Source organism: Panthera uncia (genome assembly GCF_023721935.1).
Source record: "Panthera uncia isolate 11264 chromosome C1 unlocalized genomic scaffold, Puncia_PCG_1.0 HiC_scaffold_4, whole genome shotgun sequence".
Classification (NCBI taxonomy): Eukaryota; Metazoa; Chordata; class Mammalia; order Carnivora; family Felidae; genus Panthera; species Panthera uncia.
Window position 1 is genome coordinate 104536163 of NW_026057585.1, and position 20410 is coordinate 104556572.

Consider the following 20410-nt stretch of genomic DNA (forward strand, 5'->3'; position numbering starts at 1 on the left):
GGGGGGGGTTACTAGGACTATGGCCAGCTCTTTCCTAGGCTCCCCCCCCTGTCTGCTGCCCTTTGCCCAAAATGTTCAGAGATGTTGGACTGAACACTAAAAAGGATTTTTCTTCCCACGGACACCCTCCCTAAGACCCAGGGCGTGGTGGGGGGGAGGGGGCGCAGAAGGGGAGCTAGGATTCTTTCCACCCCGTGGAGGGATCTAAAGCATGGAGAGGGGATGCCCACCTGTGTGGAAGTAGGGGCTGACGGCGTAGGGTAAGCCCAGGGGCAGTGGAGGGGGCAGCATGGACCCCGAGAGAAGCCCCTTCCCCTCAGGGCTGGCCCCTCCAGTTGGGGCTTGGCCCAGGGTGGGGCCCTGGCCCCCGGCGGCCACCATCTCAGGGTCCTCTCCTTCTGAATCCTTTGGGGGCTCATCCTCAGAGCCATCTTGTGCCCAGAGCCCAGCCCCCGTGGTCTCCTTGGACTCACTGGAGTGGGCCGAGGCAGGGCTGGGTCCCCCCTTCCGAGGGGCTCGGCGGACAGGCTCCCGGGGAGGGGTGGGTGGGCCGGGGCCCGGGGGTCCCTGGGGGGGCAGGGCCAGCAGCGGCGCGGAGCTGTGTCTCAGCACCAGCATGGCCCCGCGCCGCTGCAACTCCTCGGCGCCGTCGGCGGGGCGCAGGGTGGCTTCGGGCGCCAGCAGCTGCGGCCGGTGCGCGCTCTCCAGCTCCTTCTGACGCAGCAGCTCTGCCGACATCTCCAGTCTGGACCGGGAAAAGCAGACGGCAGTGTGGGTCATGTGGCTCGGCAGGGCCACCTCCTCCTCACCGGTCGCCACGGCACCTACCGGGCCAGGTTCTGCTTCCGCAGGAGCTCCTGCTGCCGGGCGAGCATCTCCGCCTGGGCAGGGGGCAGGAAGCCGTAACCTGGTGGGAAGGGGACAGACCACGAGGCCAGGTGGCCGAGTGGTCTAGGGCCGCCCAAGCCCACCTGGTCCGTCCTTGGCTTCGGCAGGGGCGAGGGTAGGTACTACGGAAGCCCTCGTGGAAACCGGGTCGGTCATAGGCAAACCCGGGTGCACCCACACCAACGGCCTCCCGGCGTGCGCGCTCACGAGCCCCTTAGGACAGGGTCGCGCACCCGCCTACTCCTCACCTGGGGTCTGGCACAGGGCCGAGGGCACCCCCAAAAAGGGAGGCCGAAGGTGGGGGCCCAGGGCGATGTGAGGGGCATTCTGGGGCGACAGCAAGGGGGGCGGCTGCGACAGTTCCCTGTGGACGACGGGGCGGTAAGAGTGCGCGCCGCAGGCCCCGGCCCCGCGCGCCCCCTCTATTCCCGTAACTGCCCTGCTCCCCCCCCCCCCAGCCGCCGCCGCCGCCGCCGCCTCTACTAATTGCCGGCCCCGCGGGCGGTCGATGCACCGCTCGTTACGGCTCCGGGTCGCGCGCCGCCCCCGCCCCCGGCTGGCGGCGCCAATTAATCTCGGCGGCGGCGCGGAGGCGCTGACCCGGCGGGCGGCGGCGACTGCAGCGGTAATTACCGCGCGGGGCGCGCCGGGCCCCCGCCTCCCCGCTCCCCATGGACCCTGGGCGGCTAGGGGGGCGGGGGCGCAATTAGCTGCAATCCTGGAGGCGGTGGAGGCGGCTGCAAATAGCGCTCCGTTGGGGGGGGCGGTGCGGGGGGCTGGGGGCTCGGCGTTGGTGGGGGTTGTACCCCGGGGCCCGGCTGGAGACCACCGAGAGCCGCCACAGCCCTTCCCGCCCCCTAGCTCGCTCACCCCTTGGCCTCTGCAGGTGGACGGAGGGCGGGGGGGGGGGCGGGGGGCGGGGCGAGGGCTCCCTTCCCCAGCTCTCGGCTGATTTCAAGGTTTCCAGGCCTCGCACTGCTCCCATCTTCTGCCTTCCGCCCCCTCCACACCCTCCTCTCCACGGACTCCCCCAGTCTGCCTCTAGCCCCCACACCTACCTGTTGGGGGAGCAAAGCCCTCAGCTGTTTCTGGAGCACCTGGATTCAGCCAGTCCCACAGTTGCTCAACAGAAAGTGCCATCACCCTTAGCACCCTGCCCAGAGGAGGGGTCACCCCCCCCCACACACACACACACACAGACACACACACATTCTGTTCCAGGAGTGTTCTAGGCCTCTGACCAACTGGGGGGTCAGACCATGAACCTAGGGCCAGCACACTGCCTGGCACACTTTCTGTACCAACATGGCTGCGTGTGAGTGTGGCGGGGGAGGAGAGTGTGTGCACGATTGAGGGCAGATGCAGGCTGTGGACGTGACCTGCAGAAACCAGGTGCTAGGTGTATCTGAGAAGCCAGCGAAGAGAATATGGGGCCTTTTCTGATGTGGGCACCCAGTACCTCTCTGAGAAGGATGGGGTGCCAGCTGGCACGGTGCCCTCTCGGTGCTGAGCCAGGCCCTGCTTTCGGCGCTGACCTGCCGTGGATGAGGGTAAGTGGACTTCCAGGCCACTGGGGCTCCTCACAGATGCTGCTGCCACCTCTTGCCGGACCCTCAGGAGATCTGGGGGGGTTGGGGTGGGTGGGGATGGTCAGTGGTGGTCTAGAGGCCAGACTCCCCCAGGGCTGGGGAACATAGGACACTGGCCAAGGACACCAAGGAGACCAGGTGCTGATGAGAGCATGTCCTCAGAGCGACCTTGCCGTTTGGTCATGGGGACAGAAAGATGAACAGAAGGCCACAGGGCAGGGGAGACCAAACCCTTAACAGCGCCGCTAGCTTTGTATGGCGCTGGGAGTGGGGGTTGGGAGGCACCCACCTGTATTGAGAGAGGGGCAGGTTAGCATTGAAAGCGATGTGGGGATGCCAGTAACCAAGATGCAGTGGGAGGGAGGGGAAGGCCTCCCTTTCAGGGGATTCTGTGGCCTCTGAATGTTGATATTGACAGGAGTTCAGAGGTTATGGAGATCAAGGCTGCAGGGGGCCTTGAGGGATGGTGTTGTGCAAAGACCCAAGAGTGAGGGATCCTCAGGCAGGCCTGCTCCTGGAGGCGTGGGGATGGGTCTCCAGCCCTGGACAGACGATGCCCAGGTGACTTCCTTCCCGGTAACACTCCGTGCACACTCGAGGAGTCTAGCCCTCTGCTCCGCATCCGGGTCCCTCCATCCTGCTCGGCCGGGCCTCTGAGTCTTCCCCCACTCCCACTGTCACCCTTCCCCCCCCCCCTCCCCCCCCCGCCCTGCGCAGCCCCAGCCGTGGCCGCCGCCGCCGCCGCCTGTTTATAAATTAATTACCCGAAAAGCGGAGGTGGGCCCTGCCCGGGCCGGGTGCCAGCCCGCAGAGCCCAGCCGGCGCGGCCGCCTGCATCGATCCCAGCGGGGCCCCTCGCCCCCGCGCCCGCCCGACGGCCTCGGTTATTTACAGTCGGCTCCGCGGCGGGGGCGGCGGCGCAGGGCCATGATTGACAGCCCGGCTCCCGGTGCTGCTCCCCGGTGGCCGGCGCCCCCTCCCCCGCGCAGGCCAGCCGAGCGGGCCCCAGGCAGGGCAGGGAAAGCAATTAAAAAGGAAGATTTTTAAATTATTAACATTTGGTGAATTATTCAGGCTCTCGGTGCCTGACTGCCCTGGGGGACAGTGCCTTGTGTAAGGAGAAATCCTGCCCCCTTTCCCAGCACCCCTCACCCACCTCCAGCCAGAAAAGCCAAGCTAGCGGCAGCACCGGGGGCTGGGGTCTGCCAGGCCAAGGTGCAGCTGGTCTGGGTGCCAGATGGTGGGTGGGTGAGGTGTGTCCATGAGAGGCAGGAAGGACAGATGGACAGAGCACAGGGTGGGGAACGGGGTGGGGCAGGGTCCCCGCCTCCAGCTGGAGCTTCTCCTGAGCACCAGTGAGGTCCTGGTAGCCACATCCCAACTGCCGCCCATCCTGCCTTCTGGATGTCCTAGCCTGACTACTCCCCTCCTCTTGGCCCCTCCCACCTAGAGACCCAGGCTGACCCCCAGGTGAGGTGGCTAGCACAATCTCACACATGGCCCTGACAGCTGGAGTAGGAAGGACTACAGCATATAGACCCAGGGACAAAGAGAAGCTGCATGTACTGGAGAGAAGCAGGTGGGCCTGGTTCAGTCCCCACCTCCCACTCTCACCGGGGTTCACCTCAGACTCTGTTTTCTGTGTCTGTGAAATGACAGTGCTTGCGTGTCACAAGTGAGGCATGGGTCTGCTAGACAGTCTGGGAGACAGTGGGGTATGCAGGTGGGGGATCCCCCACATCTGCCCAGGCAAGTGGCTGCCTGGGCAGAAGGGGAGGAGAGTGACTCCTCATTGCCCACCTACAAGGGGCCTGTAGGGACTGAGGGGCCTACAGACCCACATCCAGACCCAGATTTGGTCTTAGCAGCCAAAGACCCCAGGGCCTCTTTTCACACTGAGCAGAGGCCTCCAGGGACAGTTAGAGCCTAGCACATGTGGGTAGACACTTGGTGGGGGATCGTGCCACGGGGAGGGGGCACATACCGTGGCTGGGGAGGCCCAGGTGGTAGAGACGCTGCGGGTCCTCAAAGGTGCCGGCCTCACTCAGGGCAGACACAAGCCGGCGGTAGTGATCCTCAGGGGCCATGCTGGGCCCTAGTTCTGGCAGCAACAGAGTCTCTGTGTTGGGAGGAGCATAAAGTAAAGGGATTCTCCTTCAGATACCACCATGGGAGAGAAGCAGAACCTCCCCTCTTAGACCCTGCTGTGGGGCTGATTTTGCCTCGGCAGGGTCTAAGTTACCCCCTCCCTCCTCTGGGACCTGTCCCTCCACCTTGAAGTTGAGTTCCCACCTTGGGGTGGCTTGCTTCGTGCCTTCTTCTCCAGTGGGCACTCACTGCTGACGTGGGGGGTGCGGCCTGGCCTCTTGCCCAACAGGTCACCTGGGGGAGGGTAGAGTGAGCCCCACCCTGTGTCTCAGGGCTTGGAGGGGATGGAGGCTGGGAAGGCCAGGGGCAGGGAGGGACCCAGCCCAGGCCTCGGACCCCGCCAACCTCAGCTCAGAGCCTAGCACACGTGGGTAGGGGATCGTGCCACGGGGAGGGGGCACGTACCATGGCTGGGGAGGCCCAGGTGGTAGAGATGCTGGGGAACCAAATCCATCATTGCTCAGGTGCCCTTGGATCCTGGCCAGGTCAAAGCCTTTCCCAGCCCAGGCTCCCAAAGGACATCTTGCCAGACTTTGGACAGGTCAAGGGACAGTTCTGATCCTGGGCTTTGGGGTATGTGTGTATGTGACAGGAGGTTTGTGGTAACAGCCCAGGTGGCAACTCAGGACCCCACAGGCACCCTGCTGCCCCTACCCAGCCAGATTAGTCTCCTGTACAAAGTAATGGCCCCTCCTGGTCATTCTGCTAAAGGGAAATGGAAGGCTTTGGTTTAGACTGGAAGCCACTTTACCTCCCCTATCCTCTACCTGCTCAGGGAAGTCCCTAGGCAGCAGGCCCCCAAGGCCACCTTGAAGCCCCCAAGGTCAGGCACACCTGCCACACCAACTCCTGGGTACCTCCACCAAGGCCACACCCCTCACTGCCCTCAGAAGGCCTGAGCCAGCACCCTGGCCTTTCCGGCCACACACCTGCCTACCTGCCCAGCTGGGCTCTGAGCTCCTGAGGGCGCCCCTGAGCGGTCTCACCTGCTCTACACAGCCTGGCCATAGTAGTGGGGGGAGGGGCAGCCCCACTTCTCTCCCGAAGGCCTCTCTCAGGTCCTGCATCTAAAACATACTCATCTGTCTCCCCAAGGCAGCACCTTTCCATCCCAGGCCCTAATCCCTCCTTCCTGAGCTCAGGGCCTGGGGTGGGGGTCTCTGCTGAACAGCTCAGCAGATGCCCTGCTCTCCTGGGACCACCCCAATGCTGGCCTCCAGGCCAGATCCTGTGCTCTGGCCCCCTCTCTGACCTGAGAGGCCGCCTGGGTGGGTGGGGTGAGGGGGCTACCCCCTCTGTGAACCAGGCCTGCCATGACACCTCAGCAAGGCAGGCTTCCCAGAAGCCTAATTCCCAGAGCCTAATTCCTTTCTCTTATTCCCTTAATCTGTCATTTTTATCAGGCCGGGGAAGTGCGGCAGCAGTGAGAGGCCGATCAATCTCCACTTTACAGCTGACAGAATGGTGCTAATAACTTATTGATCTCAGCCACCTCGCTGCCATTGGCCTGGGCTCGGCAGCCCAACCCCTGCCCTGGGAGACGAGGTCCTCGCTGCTTGGTTGAAGGGTCCCCACCTCAGTGACCTGGCAGGACAGGTAGGGGGCACAACCAGCATGAGGGCCAGCCCCCAACAGCCTTGGGGCCTCAGGGCAGGAGGGCCACAACACCCAGCTGTGCTGGGCCTGGAAGTGGCTTTGGGCTGGGTCCACACCCCATCCTGCATACACCCCTTCTGGGTTTAGCAAAGAACCCAGCACCCTCACTTCCCTGAGTTCTGTTTCCCATTTTCCACAGTGGAACCTCCCCTTCCCCTTTCTCTTGGGGGATGAAGGCTCCCCTCTGTCTGGGGGAGGTGCTGCTGGAGGCAGAAGGGCCCACAGTGAGACTCAGCCCCGGGACTACAGTAAGATCCCGCCATGGAGATCTGGGGGCCCACCAGTCCCTGATGAGGGCCACACTCACTCATAGACCCACATACACAGTTGTAAGATGCCAGCACGGACCCCAGCTGAGCCCCTCACAGTCCTCCGCGGCCCTTCCTGTCTAGGATCCAGGGAAGGACCAGGGCTGGGGTTGTGGGAATAAGATTGACAAGCGGCTCCCGGAGAAGCAAGAGGAGGTGACGGCAGGCAAATGTCTCCACCCAAGGGCCCACAGGCACAAGTGGAAGCCAATGGGGGACTGCAGCCCCGAGGAGAGGGCAAACTCTGACAAAACCTGGGCACGGCGCACACATGTGACACTCCATGCAGAGCACCTGTGACCCCTGACACGCTTGTACGCCCGTCTCAGCGTAAAGTGAGAGTGAGGACACAGGTGTGTGGCATGGTGACACCCAGACACGGGGTGTGAGCTGGGTGCGGGGCCACGCGAAGGCGCCAGGCATGCAGCCCCAGCTGGGAGCAGGGCACGCATGCACACTCGTGCTGTGTGCCGTGGGGAGGTCTCCATGTGTACAGGCAGCATGGGGAGGGCCTGCTGGCTTAGAATATCTCAATCACTGTGTGGCTCCCGCAGCTCCGCCCGATCGATGGGGCAATTAGATTTTATCAGCTGCCTGCTCAGCCGCCTCCAACAAGGCTCCAGAAGCAGCCCCCTCACACCCACCCCACAAAGGCCTTCCCAGGCACAGGCACGCCTGGGGGCACTAATGGGGGATGACCGTCTTCTCCCCAGCCTTTCTGAGAGCTGTAGCCACTGCCGGAAACTTCCCTGCCCGGGGTCCGTAGGACTGCAAGGGACCCCTGCCAGCTCCTCTTACCTCCCCTTTAGCCGAAGCTCAGCCATGCCCCATTCTCTGCAGCAAAGCCCTGTGGCCAAGTCCCCTCTGGCCTACTCCTCTGTTGGGGGAGGGGGCGCGGTGTCCCCCAGCTGCCCCCTCCTTCTGAGCTCCTGTTGCCCCCAGGAGCCGTCCCTCTGAGATGACCCTCTGAGATGACCCCAGGAGCTTCTGAGCTAGCACTCTCCTGCCTCACCCCTGCAGAGATGCCCCCTCTCTTAGGCGATGGACCCCCTTCCTCCAGGCGCCTGTGCTCCATGGGGTCGGTGGGCACTTTCATGCATGTAGAGCGTGTCCCTGCCCTCAAGTGAGCCATTCACGATGTGCATTTCTGAGCCTCTGTGAGGCCTGCACATCCGTGACTGTCCTCCTGCTTCTGCTCCTATGGGAAGGGGGTGGCAGTGGCCTTGGCCACTCCAAGCCCACCCCAGAAGCAGCCACGGTGGAGCCACTGCCTGTGCCTCCTGTCTGCCCAGCTGGCCGGGATTAACACAATTACCATCACATGGAGCCCCAGGGGACAGCCGGCCTTGCCACCTCCCGCCTCCGCTGGCCTCCCTGGCTGTCAGCCAAGGCTGCTGGGGGTGGCGGCATCCAGAGCTGCTGAGCAGAGACACTGGGAGGGCGGCAGGGCAGGCTGTCCCCAGGCTGAGCTGCAGTGGCCCTGGCAGCCCTGTTCTCTCCCCCCCACCCCCCCAGCTCCTCACCTGCAGCTCCCAGGCCGATCTCCACACCACCTCTCTGGAATTCACAGCGGCTCTGATGCTCGGGCATAACGAGGTGGCGGCTACGATGGACGCTGGATATGAGGGTGGGCAGGTCACTGTCCTGGCTGTTGTGAAGCAAGACAGCGAGGGTGAGACCCCAAGAGGCCGTGTGCCCAGTGCTGGGTACAGCAAATGCCTGACTGAGCTCGAGTGTGGGCACGCATAGAGCCTGAGGACAACACAGAAGTGCAAGGCCTCCTACACACCTCTCTGTGGCCTGTGTGACAGCACACATGTGGGCATCCCCACGGCCGGTCCCAGGGGAAACATCTAGTGGGTGTGACCTATCCAGTCCCACCCAAGACCACTAGGACCTGCCAAGTGTCTACCTGGCACGGGACCTTACACTCAGGCCCCACCATGGTCCCCAGGGAGGGTGTGTACAGAGCTCAGGAGCCCAGCTCAGTTTTGCCATGCTCTCCCCAGAGTGACCAGAGCAATCACCAGGCAAGGGGCGGGGGGCGGGGGGGCGGGGTCTGCTCATGAGAAGGTGCCCAGAGAGGACACACACTGTCATACACGCACATATCACTTATCTAGCACTTAACTACTGTGCTTCACTAAGGAAGTTGCACGCGCTCTTTCAACTAAAACTTGTAACCACTCACAGACCCTCAATTTCTTCAAATAAGGAAACCAAGATTCAGACCAAAGTCCTGCAGCCAATGAGGTGTGTGCGCACACAGGGACACATGTACACTCACACAAAGGGCCTAAAGAGCATGCACCTACAGACACACACAGACACACAGACATACAACATGAATGGGGAGCCTGGTCCTCCCGTGTGTTCAGGACACTCTGCTCTCCCCAAGGCTCCCAGCTAAGAGCCTCAGCCACCAGGCATGTGCGGGCCTGGAATAAGCATGTATTTAACTCTTTTGTTTCCTCATTTCTCTTCCTGCTAAATCAGCTCAATCCTACAGCACAGAGTCCCAGAGAAAACAGGAGTGAGAAGATCTCAGTGCGACTGTGTGTGTAAATGGCCCCATTTGCTGTTGATGTTCTTGGCACGGGGAAGGGTCACCCGCCATCTCACAGATACAGCCTAGAGCAACAGGAAGTCAAGACAGAACAGGAGAGGAGCAGGGAGGGCCCTTGGCGCCCCACCCTCCCCAGGACCATCGTTCCCTGGCCCACCTGTACCAGAGCAGCCTCCCAGCTGGGCCCCTGCTAGAGGGCCTCCACGGAGTGACCTGGGAACCGACCCTAAACCTCATTAAGTAGCCCCCAGCCCCCCTGGCCTGGGCGGCTGGAGTAGGCTAATCCAGGCTGGCCCCTAAGCAGATCAGTTTCAGCCCCCAAAGACTCCAGGGCTGGGCTCTAGAGCCTTCTGGGAGGCCCAGATGTGGGTTCTCTCCCCACCCCCACCACCTCTCCCAGGAGGAGAGAAGGGCCCCCCCCACGCACACAGGAGTGCAGGTGGGGTGGGAGTAAGTACTTTATGGGATTAATTGGCAGCAATTCTCATCCCTCTATCATCCTCATCAATGCGAAGGTGTTGAGGAGAGAACTGCTGTCCTCAGCACTAGGGAGGGGGTGAGGGGGTGTCTCGAGACGCCTCCGAGTTCTCCCCTGAGGGTCCAATTCTGGTGTCCCCAGGGCTCCTACAGGAAGTGAACCAACTACCCGCAGACCGGATAGGTGAGGAAAGAGCCCATCGGTTTGTTCCCCATGAACCCTTAGTCCAGCACCCACACAGCGTCCTTGGACTGTACCCTCGCCCCCCCCCCCCCGCTCCTCGGGCCCCCCCCCCCCCCCCCCCCCCCCCCCACTATGGCCATCAGTTCTTTTACTGACAGGTCAGTTATTCAGGCTCTCAGGTGCTGTGGCACGGTGGAAGTGAGGCCTAGTGGGAACCAGAACACTGCCGCCCACCCCACCTCTGCTCTCTGCCTTGGGGGTTTATCCCACAGGGCCCGAGACAGCCTAGAAAACATGTTCTGGTCATCTGGCCACTCACTGAACAAATATGCCAGGTTTTATATAAAGAACTACAAAGAAACAGCAGGCTGAAAATGCGTAAGCCTTGCATTTGGCATCCCAAGTACGAGGTTCCCGTGGCCATGGAAACACCCTCTGCTGCGTCCTGCTGTGCACAAGGGACAAAGCCCATGAGGGACTTGGGAGGCTCTCTGTGGCACCATGGAGTGGGGCCGTGTGTCAGAAGGTGAGGGGGAGAGCTGGAGTGACAGAAGGGGCTACACGGAGGAGGGTATGCTGGAGGATGAGGGAGAAGGGTCTTGCCCCTTGGAGCCCAACTCCCTCTGAGGGGCACCCTGGGCTCCTCCAGGCTCCCTCAGCGACCGTCATACTGTCCAGTCCTTGCCCATATCCTAGCCAACTCAGGGGCCTCAGGAGGGCAGGGACCATATCTTCTGCCTGCTGCCTGGGGTGCATGGCCCCTGAGGTGGGAGTTTCAAGCAGGCAGGCCAATGGATGGAGAGAGACAGACAAACGGAGAGTGAGAGATGAGGACGTTCGAGCAGACAGGCGCTATCGAGTGGACGGATGCAGAGATCGAAAGGATGAGAATAGCAGAGAGACGAACGGACAGAGCCTAGAGAACAGACAGGAGACAAGGACAGACAGACAGACGGGGCCAAAAGGAGCCAGGAAGAGACAAAGACAGAGCCGGGGAGGGGGCAGTGTGAGGCAGCTGGGCTGTGTGCCTGGCCAGAGGCCGAGGGGCCGTATCAGCAGGTAGTGGGCGGATGGGCCGTAAGTCCTTTTGACCATGCTCTGCCCCTGCCCCCAGACTGCAATCTCCCCTCTGGTAAAATCCAGAAAGTCATCCCAGCCACCTCTGGGAGCTTGTGCAAGAGTGAAGGACCCCACATGCCCTTGGACTTGGCCCCTTACCAGGGGCCCCCTGCGTCTGGACACCTGGGACCTTCTCTCACTTTACAAGGCCGGGGTGGATGAGGAGGGGGCTGCAGGCAGGAGGAGTCATTCTAGGAATGCAGGAGCCTCCCTTGGGTTCCCTATAAGCTTCGCTGACAAATTTATCCTGTAGCTTCCCAAGTAAGAGGCTCATAAAATGTCATCAATGTTCATGACGGTTCATAAAAATGAACAGTTGAGTGGGCAACTTCAGAATGAGGTGGAAATAAGTTTGAAGGTGTTTTCGTTGTAATCCGGCTCTAGGACCCAAACATTTTCAGAGATGTAACTAAGAACACATATGGCACAGGGCCAGGCTGGGGGTGGGGAGTGCAAGCCCCTAACCTGCTGGGCTGGCCCCTTCCTGTGTCCTCCCTGGAAGCCCCAGGGTAAGACTTGACCCCGCTGACCAGAAACCACAGCCTGGGCTGCATCCACAGACTGACCATCCTCTGCCCCTCTGGAACCTGGAACTTGGGCCTTCTCAATGTCCCCCAACCTCCTCATCAGGTCCCCTCATTTTCTCTCCTTACTGAGTCTTGGGTTTGCAGCCCCCCTGCCCTCCACCATGCTTCTACAGCCTGAAGTGCCGTGTACTGGAGCAAACCTCCAACCTCCTGGGCAGGGCCTCCAAGAAGGACCCCATCGAAACACTCCGTCAGTCCTCTGCTCAAGAACTTCTGGTGGCTCCTCACTGCCTGGAGGACCCTGTCCTACAGCCTCAGCATCCAAAGTTCTTTAGCATTCAATTGAGTCAGAGCTGCCAGTTCCCCCCAAGCCCCCACCCCCATCCCACACATCCCCTTGCCTTGTTCTTCCATACCTTTGCAGACTTCCTCTTTCCCTAGTAAACGCCTATGCATCCTGTAAGATCCCATGTACACACCACCATTCTCACCTCCTGGTGGGTCTTTGGGAGGGTGAGAGGGAGAGGTCACGGCCTCACCTTTGGGCAGATCGACTCAAATGGCCAGTCCCATGTGGGAAGGGGAGTGCACTCTGGCTCCAGGATTGGGCTGCCCAGAACCCATGCCTGTGCTGCTGGGCACAAGGCCCGGGCACAAGTCGACAGACAGACCACAGGGTAAGGAGGGGAGGAAGGGAGGGAGCTAGAGAGATCTAGCAGCAGACCCAGGGGACATGGGGCAACAGGTCTCCGTCCTGCCCATGCACAGGGTATGGGGAGAAGCCTGGCCCAGACCCGAACCCTACCTGCAGGACGTCTCTCGGAAGGAGATGTTCACGTCCCAGTGGGTGTGGACTCTGCAAGGAGAGAAGCAGAGGGTCAAAGTGGCCTCTAGGACCTAGTACGTGAACAGCAGGGCATGGGTATGGCATAGCCCTCATCTGCCCCAGAGCGCTGGCCCCAAGGGAACTGGGCTGGCTCAGCTTTGTCTCCTGTGCCGTCTGGTACCAGCTCAACCAGCCGGTGGCTGACATCAGGGTAGAAGCATGGGGTGGGAGCCAGTTCCTGGTCTCACGGAACAAAGAAACTGGGAAGGACGGAATCGAGGCTGCCATACCTCTGCCTCTTGGTGCAGTGAACCCAGAAGAGCTGCCACGTTGTGCAGAGGGGGCAGGGCAGCCTAAGGCTTCTTCTGCCCAGCAGCCATATGACTGAACCCAAACTGCTTGTTGTTAGAGCTGCTTCGGCCAGGCTGGAACTAGGGCACGGAGCAAGCCCCCTGACTGCCGCTAGCACCAATGGTTCAGTGTCAGCCCAGGTGGGTGCAGCTCCCTGGGTCCCAGGTGCTACCAGTCTGCCTCTTGAAAGTGAGCACCGCACCCCGTAGGTAGGAGGGATGCCAGAACAACAGTACGACAGTCAAGTAAGGAAACAGCTCTGCCCTGTGCCTGTGTCCTCACCCACAGCAGTGCTCCCAGAAAGACCCTCAGGCTGAAGGAGGGTGGTTGGAAGCCTGTGTGGGCATGTCAACTTAGCCAGCGGGGGTGTGGGGGCTGGGAAGTGGGGGTGTTGGGGGTTTGGGAGGGTTATTTGAGGGTAGGAGAAATTGGAACATGTTAAAAGACTAGGCGAGAAGAGAAAAGGCCTCGAGACTCTGGGGATGTGTGACATGTGCTGGATGGACAGACAGATGGACAGACAGACAGATGGAGGGATGAAGAGGTGAGTGGACAGAGGGAGGTGCCTCTGCCAGGAGGGGAGAGGGTGGGAAGTCAGGAATAGTGACCCTCAAGGCTGGAAGGGACGGTGAGAAGCCAGGGGAGCCGCTGCTTGCCAAGGAGAATGAGCACGAGCGTTTTAGGGGCTGCTCCCAGAGAGGGGCTGCTCAGCCTCCTCCTCTCTGTCTGGCTGTGGTGGCGCCAGGCCATCCCTTCCTGGGTCTCCCTGACTGCCCTCCTCCTAGAGCCGCTGGCCCAGCCTCCTTCCTCCCCCCCCACAGAACCACGTCGGCCCCTCCCTCCGGGTGGGTTCTCACTACGGTCCCGTGGCATGGAGGAGTTCAGGCTATTTCAGCTTCGGCAGATACCAAGACAAGAAAATCCAAACTTGGGCCCTGTCCTGGGGTCCAAGGGCCCTCACCCTGGCCTGGCTTTCAGCTGCCTGGAGGCCCCAGTCTTGATGTCCCTCCCTCACCACCACAGCCAGAGCCCATGTGCCCTCCCCACCTGGTCATCGGTAAAAGTACCTTCTCTTCATGATACGGACATGTGGGGTGTCCTCCTGCTTCAAGCCTGGCCGCTGCCCATAGGCGGGGCCATTCCCATCGCTGTCACCATCACTGGCTGAGAAGCTGGTGGTCAGCTCCTTCTTTAGGACCCGCGCAGTGGGGAGGGCAACCGTCCTCTTGTCTGCCAGCCGCCCCCGGTTCTGGGAAGGGAGGGAGCAGAGGAAGGTTAGGCTAAATCAGGACCCTCAGCCTCCTGGGCAGCTTGCACCCCAGGCCCAACCTTCGGGCAGGGCCCGGGTGACAGAAGCCCTCACAGCAACCACTAAGATCAAATGGGGACCATCAAAGGCCCTGCTAAGGTGCTTCTAGCCTGCAGTGCAGGCCCCAGCGTCCACATGAGCCCTGGTGGCCACAGGCGAAGACAGGAGCAGAGAGCTGAGGCCTGGGTCAGCGACCCCTCCAGACCACCTTCCTTGCTCCATGCCACCCTGGAGGGGGGTGAGGCGAAGGGCTGTGGGCCCTGGCCAGGCTGCTCATGACACATGCCTTGTCCAGACTCCATACTCCAGCCTCGCTCCCTCCACAGGCGATCGGCCCGAGTGTGGGGATGTCCACCTGGAGGCCAGCCCCAGCTTTCCTGGCGCCAGGGAGCCCCAAGAGGCCGTGAGAGCCCCCACAGCAGAGGTCTGTGTTCTGCCACTTGTTCAATGTGCCGTTACCACTGTCTGCATGTGTTTGCCGGACAATCCCACACAGCTCCCGTGTGAACCCCCAACCGATGCCAGGTCCTTTTTCTGTTCTGCTAGTGCCATGCCAGGTCCAGTTCAAGGGCAGTGTGAAGCCTGAGTCTGGGGCCTGAGCCTGCTGACCCCTTGCAAACTGCAGTCCTGGGGTTCGCAGGTCACCTGGTGGGGAGGCCTTACCAGCCCAGACCCTTTGACCCAGCCTCTGAGGGCCCAGCCTCTCCCCTGCCCCTCTCGGGGCCCAGCCTCTGGGTCAGAAACAGAGATTCAGGATCTCTCACAATACCTACTTCTCCCCACCCTGCCCCCATGTTGCGAGTATGTGGATGCATGTGTGTGCCGTATGCTGGGAGATCAGAGCAGGAGGCATTTGCACAGACGTGGAGGCCAGTCCGCACTGAGCTTGTCCACGCTGAGCATGCTCACACACCAGTGGGACAGGCAAGGTCCCTATATACCACCGCTCCCTCCAGTGTCTTTAGGTCCTGCCGCCCCAGTGGAAGAAAAAAGTTATTGATTATTTTCTGGTGGGCAGGAAGCTTTTTCTTATTTAATAACGGGTTGCTGTTTCCGGGAGGTGGCAGGGACCTTGGGATTATCTAATTCTCTCTCATCCTTTCAGTTACTGAGGCCTCCTCAGACACCCTCTTCCCTGTTGCCAGGACAATGCCACCATACCCGGGGGCCCGAGGAGGAAGGTGTGAAGGAGGGTCTTGCCTCACCAGTGTCATCCTGGACCTAATGGACAGCTGTGCAGCCACCACAGTAGTCCTGTCCTCCAGAGTAAGGGTCCTTCTCTTCAGACCCAGCCCACTCAAGCTCCAGATTTGGGCAGTGGTGCCGAGAGCCAGGGAGCCCTGGTCTTCTCCCCCTCCTCAACTGGGTCTGGGGACCACAATTAGCCCCATCCCCAGACTCCAGGAGCCAGTCTCCATAAGCCAGCCCTTATGAATCCATTTGGGACACCCTCATGTTCCTCTCTGCAACACACTCAATGAGATATACGGGACAGCATTGGGGTGGGTGGGGCAGTGGAGTCTGAGGGTAGGCCTGAAAGATGAAAGGGCCTGCTTTGTGGCCCCTTCTGAGACCCTGGCCTTGGCCCTGTGCTCTATTGGAAATAGCAGAGAGTGGGTGAGGCTGTAGGTGTGACCGCCTGTCTGGTCCCCGCGCCTCTCTGTGCCAGCTAGTGGGCTCCAGGGGGAAGTGTTTTCAACAGCCCCTGGCCTGTCTGAAGTGTGCACTGCTGGGAAGTCCCCTCAGCCCTGCCCTTCTCTAGCCTATTGTAGCCCAAGCACCTGGACCTCCTCTCGTTTCTGCTTTAGTTAAACTATTCCCTCGAGAAGAAAAGGAAATGCATTTCCCTCTGCTTCTCATCTGTAAGACAAGGAAGAGGAGAGGGAAATGACAGCAGTAAGACTGCCACCTGGGATGGAGCCTGACCAGCTGTGCTGGCCTGGAGTGGCTCCTGTGAAGGGGAACTGAGGAAGAGGGACCAGGGCCCCAGCCAAGGACAGAGAACATACGTGCCTCCCAGGCACACCCAAGACCTCAACCCGTGCTCAGCAGCACAGATTTGAAAGCTGGGTGCCCAGCCTCTGCCCCTCGCCAAGCACTGGCCCCTCAGAGTGCAAGCGTGGGTGCATGAAAGCCAGCTTGCATGGCTGCACGATTCCTGCGCCACATGCACACCCACATTCTGCCCCTGGAGTATCTGTGGCTCTGAAGTGTGTACGTACCTTTGGGCCTGGCTGTGGGGGGGGTGTAGAGCAAGACAGTCTCTATGTGGCTAAGGTGGATGCTAGAAAGACAAGGAAGTCTGTGGAGCTCCTTCCTAAGGGTGAGGTACAGCGACAGGCTTGGGAGGGACCAGGTTCAGGAGAGGCAGGCCCAGGTCTGAGGCATCCCTCCTGTAGGGCAGTGACCTGGGAGCCCCAGACAAGTAGGCAGTTCTAGGCTGGGCCTCATCCCTGCCCGACCTACCCACCCACCCTGCCCCCAATCCAAGCAGTGTCCTGGGGAAACTGATACTGGGCTCAGGCCACCTGTACCCCACACTCTTGGGAGAGATCTCTGGGAGAGTGGGTTGGGAGAGGCTGGTCCCCTCCGACCCAAAGAGAAACTCCAGGCCAGCCTGGAAGGTGCCCAGAGGACTCTTCTCCAGTACCAGCTCCTTGGAAAGGTGCATATGTGGGGAAGGAACTCAGTCTCTTGCCTCAGGCAGGAACCGTGGTGGTGGGCAGGAGGCCGGCTGCCTGTGCAACAGACTCTGGCGATAAGCCCGTGTCAGGCACGTGAGTGGGATAGGTACACAGGGGAGGTGTGGCCGTATCCCCCTTCCCCTGTCCAATCTGTGCATCTGATCTGGTGTCTGTCTTCACAGGGGTGTCTGTGGCTTCCCAGCTCGCCCAGCTTAGCTACCTCCGGGGTCCACAAGGAAACCAAGACGTCCCTTTCTCCTTCCCACTTCTAGCCCAAAGCAAAGAAGCCGAAGGTGGGTGTCTTGGGTCCTCTCTCACCACCTCCTGTGAGAGGGTGCTGCTGATGGTGCCAGGAACAGCGGCGTAACCCTAACTGCCACCAAGAGCCAGGGCCCTAAGTGGCTCTCCCCCAGAAGCTCAAAACTGGTTCCTCTCAAGAGACAATTTCCTCTTCAGATCAACCCTCCAACTACCGCTGCCTGGAGGACATGTGACATGGAAGACAGTGCTTCAGGGGCAGGCACAGCACCCCGATCTCTGCTGCTCCCCTAGGCCAATGAGGGGGTCGTATATGTCTGCGCTGGGTTGGGGACCCCACATCAGCCTCCAACCCCAGTTCTTGACACTAAAGGCCCACACTGCTCAGATTCTGCCCCTAATTGGGTTGTATCTTCAGACTCTCCTGGACATCCAGAGCCTTGCCCAGCAGGGGTCTAGCTCTTGGCATCCCAGAGACACATGTTAGTCACAGCTAAGCTGTGACCACCCCAGAATGCACATCCAGGCCAGCCAACACTGTTACATCCCAGAACAAGTTTTACCCCGGGACCAGCCTCTCTCCCAACCTGGGCCAGCTGACACAGTGGGACCCCCCCCCCCCCCAGGATCCCCAGGCCACAGCTGGATGACATGTCCAGGGAGGACACCTTCACACCCTGTCCCCAGGACCTCAGGAGAAGCAGCTCCAAGGCTCCCCAAGGAGTGGCTCCAAGATAGGCGTGATCAGGCCCTGCATCCAAAGGGGAGAGGGCTCCCCCAGGATTCCCACCCAAAGCAAAGTCTCCCCTGTTTGCTCTTCAGGGGCTCCCTCCTGCACACTGGCACGGACTCTGGATCCTAGAAAACAGGCACAAGCTCTGCAGGGGAGAAAGAAGATCCCAAAGCCCCAACTTTTCTCCCACATCTCACCACTGGGGAGGATATTCGACAGCCTGGACAGTCGCAGATCGGAGGGTGCACCTGCAGAATCCCCTTGGACATAAGCGTCTTCAGACTTTTTCCTGTGAGGAGGGCCGAGGCAGAACCGGTGAGAGAGCAGGGCTGGGCACAGGTAGAGTCGACTCAAGCAGGAACGCTTTCGGGGCGCAGTAAACTGCGAGGCCCGCTCCCCCTCCCGGCACGTGTGTGAACAACCACCTCAGGCCAACTTCCGAACCCACCCCGAGGCCCTGCCGCCCACCCCACCCTCGCGGACGCCACGGGGATCTGCAGAGCTCAGAAACTCTAGTTCCCGGCGAGCGCCCTCCCCTGACCAAAAGCCGCCTCCTCCCCGCCCCCTGCGTCCTAACCCACTCCAAGCCTGTCTGCGGGGACTGGGAACCGGGCCCAGGAAGGTCGATCCAGCGCGCAGGTGAACGGCGCCGCCAGGACCCGGGACTGCGCGTGACCCCGCAGCGGGAAGAGGGCAGCCACAGCTGAGCCGCGAACCCCAAAGCCCAGCGCGACCGGGTCCCTAACTTTCTAACGACCCCCGACCCCCGCGCCTGGCGCTCACCGCGCCTCCCCTGCTTGCCTGCTCAGGCGCCCGCACCTCGCGCGCTCGGAGCCAGACTCCTGAATTCTCCAAGCAGGCTGCTACCAGCCCCGCTGCCTTTCCAGCTCCGCGCGCGCCCCCGCCCCGACGCGCGCCCCCGCGGCCCCCACCTGCCTGCGCCACCCACACACCTTCCCCTTCCCTCCACCAAGTCCCACCGGCAGCCCGGCCGCATGTGTGTCCCTCGACTCCCGCCGGATCCTGGGGGCTCACCGACCAGGGAGGGAAGTGTGTCCCGCCCAGCCGGTCTCCCGCAATTTCCCGAGTTCCCGTAAACTTCCCCTGAGCCACAATGCCCAGGAATCCCGCAAAGACCTTCCGAGTGGGAGGAGGGGCCGGCTTGCGTGCAGTTGGGAGCCCAGAGCACCGCGGCCCAAGCTGGGGTGACGGTGGAGGCCGAGGGAGCTCTGCCTCGGTCCACCAAGGCGACCGTGCTGCGGAGGTGGGGGGGGGGGGAGGGGGCGCGGGGGGTGGGAGGGCTGGCGGGGGAGTGTCCCTGCTGCAGCCCCGGAGCCGCAGCGCCCTCTCTGGGCGGAGACGGAGTCTCCCAGGTGGCAGAATGAGGGGGTCCCGACCCAGGGGTCCTCGGGGAGCGTAGAGGAGGGACGGTGGCGGCCGCACCTTTGTGGCGGATGCTGCGCTTCCAGTCCTTGGCCGTCTCCCGGCCGCTGACGAACTGGAACTCGTTGGGTGTGAGCCACTCCCCGCGGTGGCGGATGGACGGACCTTTGCTGCCCTGGCAGAGTTTGCGCACGTAAAGTAGCGCGCGGTTGGCGCCGCACTCCACCTCGATGCACGGCTCGCCGTTGTCGAGCAGCGGCTGGAAATCCGGTGCTGCGGCCGCAGTGGCAGAGAAGCGCTCGAGGGCCAGGGGGTCCCGGGGCAGGTGGAGGTACGGGGCGGCCTCGTGTAGGCTCAGGTAGGCGCGCGGCGAGCGGAGTGACGGAGCCAACAGCGCCTCGTAGCCGGCGGTCGCGGCGGGTAGCGAGGCGGCCGGGGGCAGGGCGGCCGAGGCTGGCAGTGGTGTCAGGTAGCCTGGGAGCGGCGGCAGTGGTAGTGCGGCCAGGGTCGGACGGAAGGCGGCCAGAGCCAGGGCCAGGTCCTCGCGGCCTGGGAGCTCCTTCTTGACCGCCGGCATGGCGGGCCGGTGGCCCTGCAGCCCGGCTCTCCGCCGCCGGCGCAACTTGCTTGGGCCCGGGCTGGAGTTGGAGCTCGAGGGCCGGGGGCCCAGGAGTCGCCTGGCCGCGCGCCCGCCCTATCCGCTACTGCACCCCAGCACCTGCCGCCAGGCCGCCCGCCGGGCCACCTCGGACCGCTTCCCGGCCGGCTGGCGGGGCCTCGGCTGCCCGAGTCATGGTGCCGCGGGAGCTGCTATCGATCTCCTATCGCGCTCCGGAGCGCCAGGGCTCCACAGGGCGCCGGGCCACCTGCGCCCGCGCCCCGTGAGGCGGCCCCGCGCCCCGCTCGCCGGACTGCCCGCCGGGCCCAGCCTGGCAGTGGAGTCGGGAAGTCTGCGGCCCTTCGCCCCGCCCCGCCCGGGGGTCCCAGGCCCAGGTCCCGCCTCGCCGCCTCGCCGCCCCGCCGCCCCGGCCGCGCACCCGCGTACACTGGCGCGCGCCCGCCCGCCCGGCGGGGACTTGGGAGACTCCCGCCGCCGCCTCCGCCGCCGCCGCCACAACTTGGCCCATTTAAACGGCCCCGGCGCGGCGGGCGGGCGGGCGCGGGCTCCGGCAGGGGGTGCGTGACGGCCGACTGGGCTCACGCGGCTGGCGGCGGGGGGTGGCGGGACGGGGCTGCACGCACCCTTGCCTCATTCCCGAGTGGACGAGGATAGGAGAAAGGGAGTCCCGGGTGTGCGAAGGGGCGTATGCCAGCGAGAAGCTGCGCGCACCTACCGCGCCATTGTTGAGGGAGTCACTAGGCGCAGCTGGAGTCCGGGACTGCACCGGGGGGGGGGGCAAAACC

At 62.4% G+C, this 20410-nt stretch overlaps 1 protein-coding gene and 1 long non-coding RNA gene across 7 annotated transcripts in view; one reads left to right on the forward strand and one right to left on the reverse strand.

The window, feature by feature from the left end:
* Positions 1-19986, reverse strand: part of SAMD11 (sterile alpha motif domain containing 11) — a 21532-nt gene extending 1546 nt beyond the window's left edge. The window contains exons 1-11 of one of the 4 annotated variants that reach the window (XM_049618350.1): positions 19067-19986; positions 17821-17912; positions 13707-13888; positions 12268-12318; positions 8113-8237; positions 4770-4859; positions 4462-4596; positions 2348-2510; positions 1137-1252; positions 829-907; positions 231-745 (exon numbers count right to left, since the gene is read on the reverse strand). In XM_049618350.1, coding sequence (XP_049474307.1) covers positions 231-745; positions 829-907; positions 1137-1252; positions 2348-2510; positions 4462-4596; positions 4770-4859; positions 8113-8237; positions 12268-12318; positions 13707-13888; positions 17821-17912; positions 19067-19583 — 2065 coding nt within the window. In that variant the 5' untranslated portion in view covers positions 19584-19986. The remainder of the gene's footprint in view (positions 1-230; positions 746-828; positions 908-1136; positions 1253-2347; positions 2511-4461; positions 4597-4769; positions 4860-8112; positions 8238-12267; positions 12319-13706; positions 13889-17820; positions 17913-19066) is intronic. The other 3 variants (XM_049618351.1, XM_049618353.1, XM_049618352.1) reach the window with 3 other exon arrangements.
* Positions 2350-9119, forward strand: LOC125913262 (uncharacterized). 3 transcript variants are annotated; one of them, XR_007454958.1, is made up of 5 exons: positions 2350-2438; positions 6029-6221; positions 6775-6942; positions 8105-8261; positions 9086-9119. It is a non-coding gene; the product is annotated as an uncharacterized LOC125913262 (long non-coding RNA). The 3 variants fall into 3 exon arrangements; XR_007454956.1 differs by having other exon boundaries at positions 6029-6942; XR_007454957.1 differs by lacking the exon at positions 2350-2438 and adding an exon at positions 3929-4056 and having other exon boundaries at positions 6029-6942.
* Positions 19987-20410: the final 424 nt, after the last annotated feature.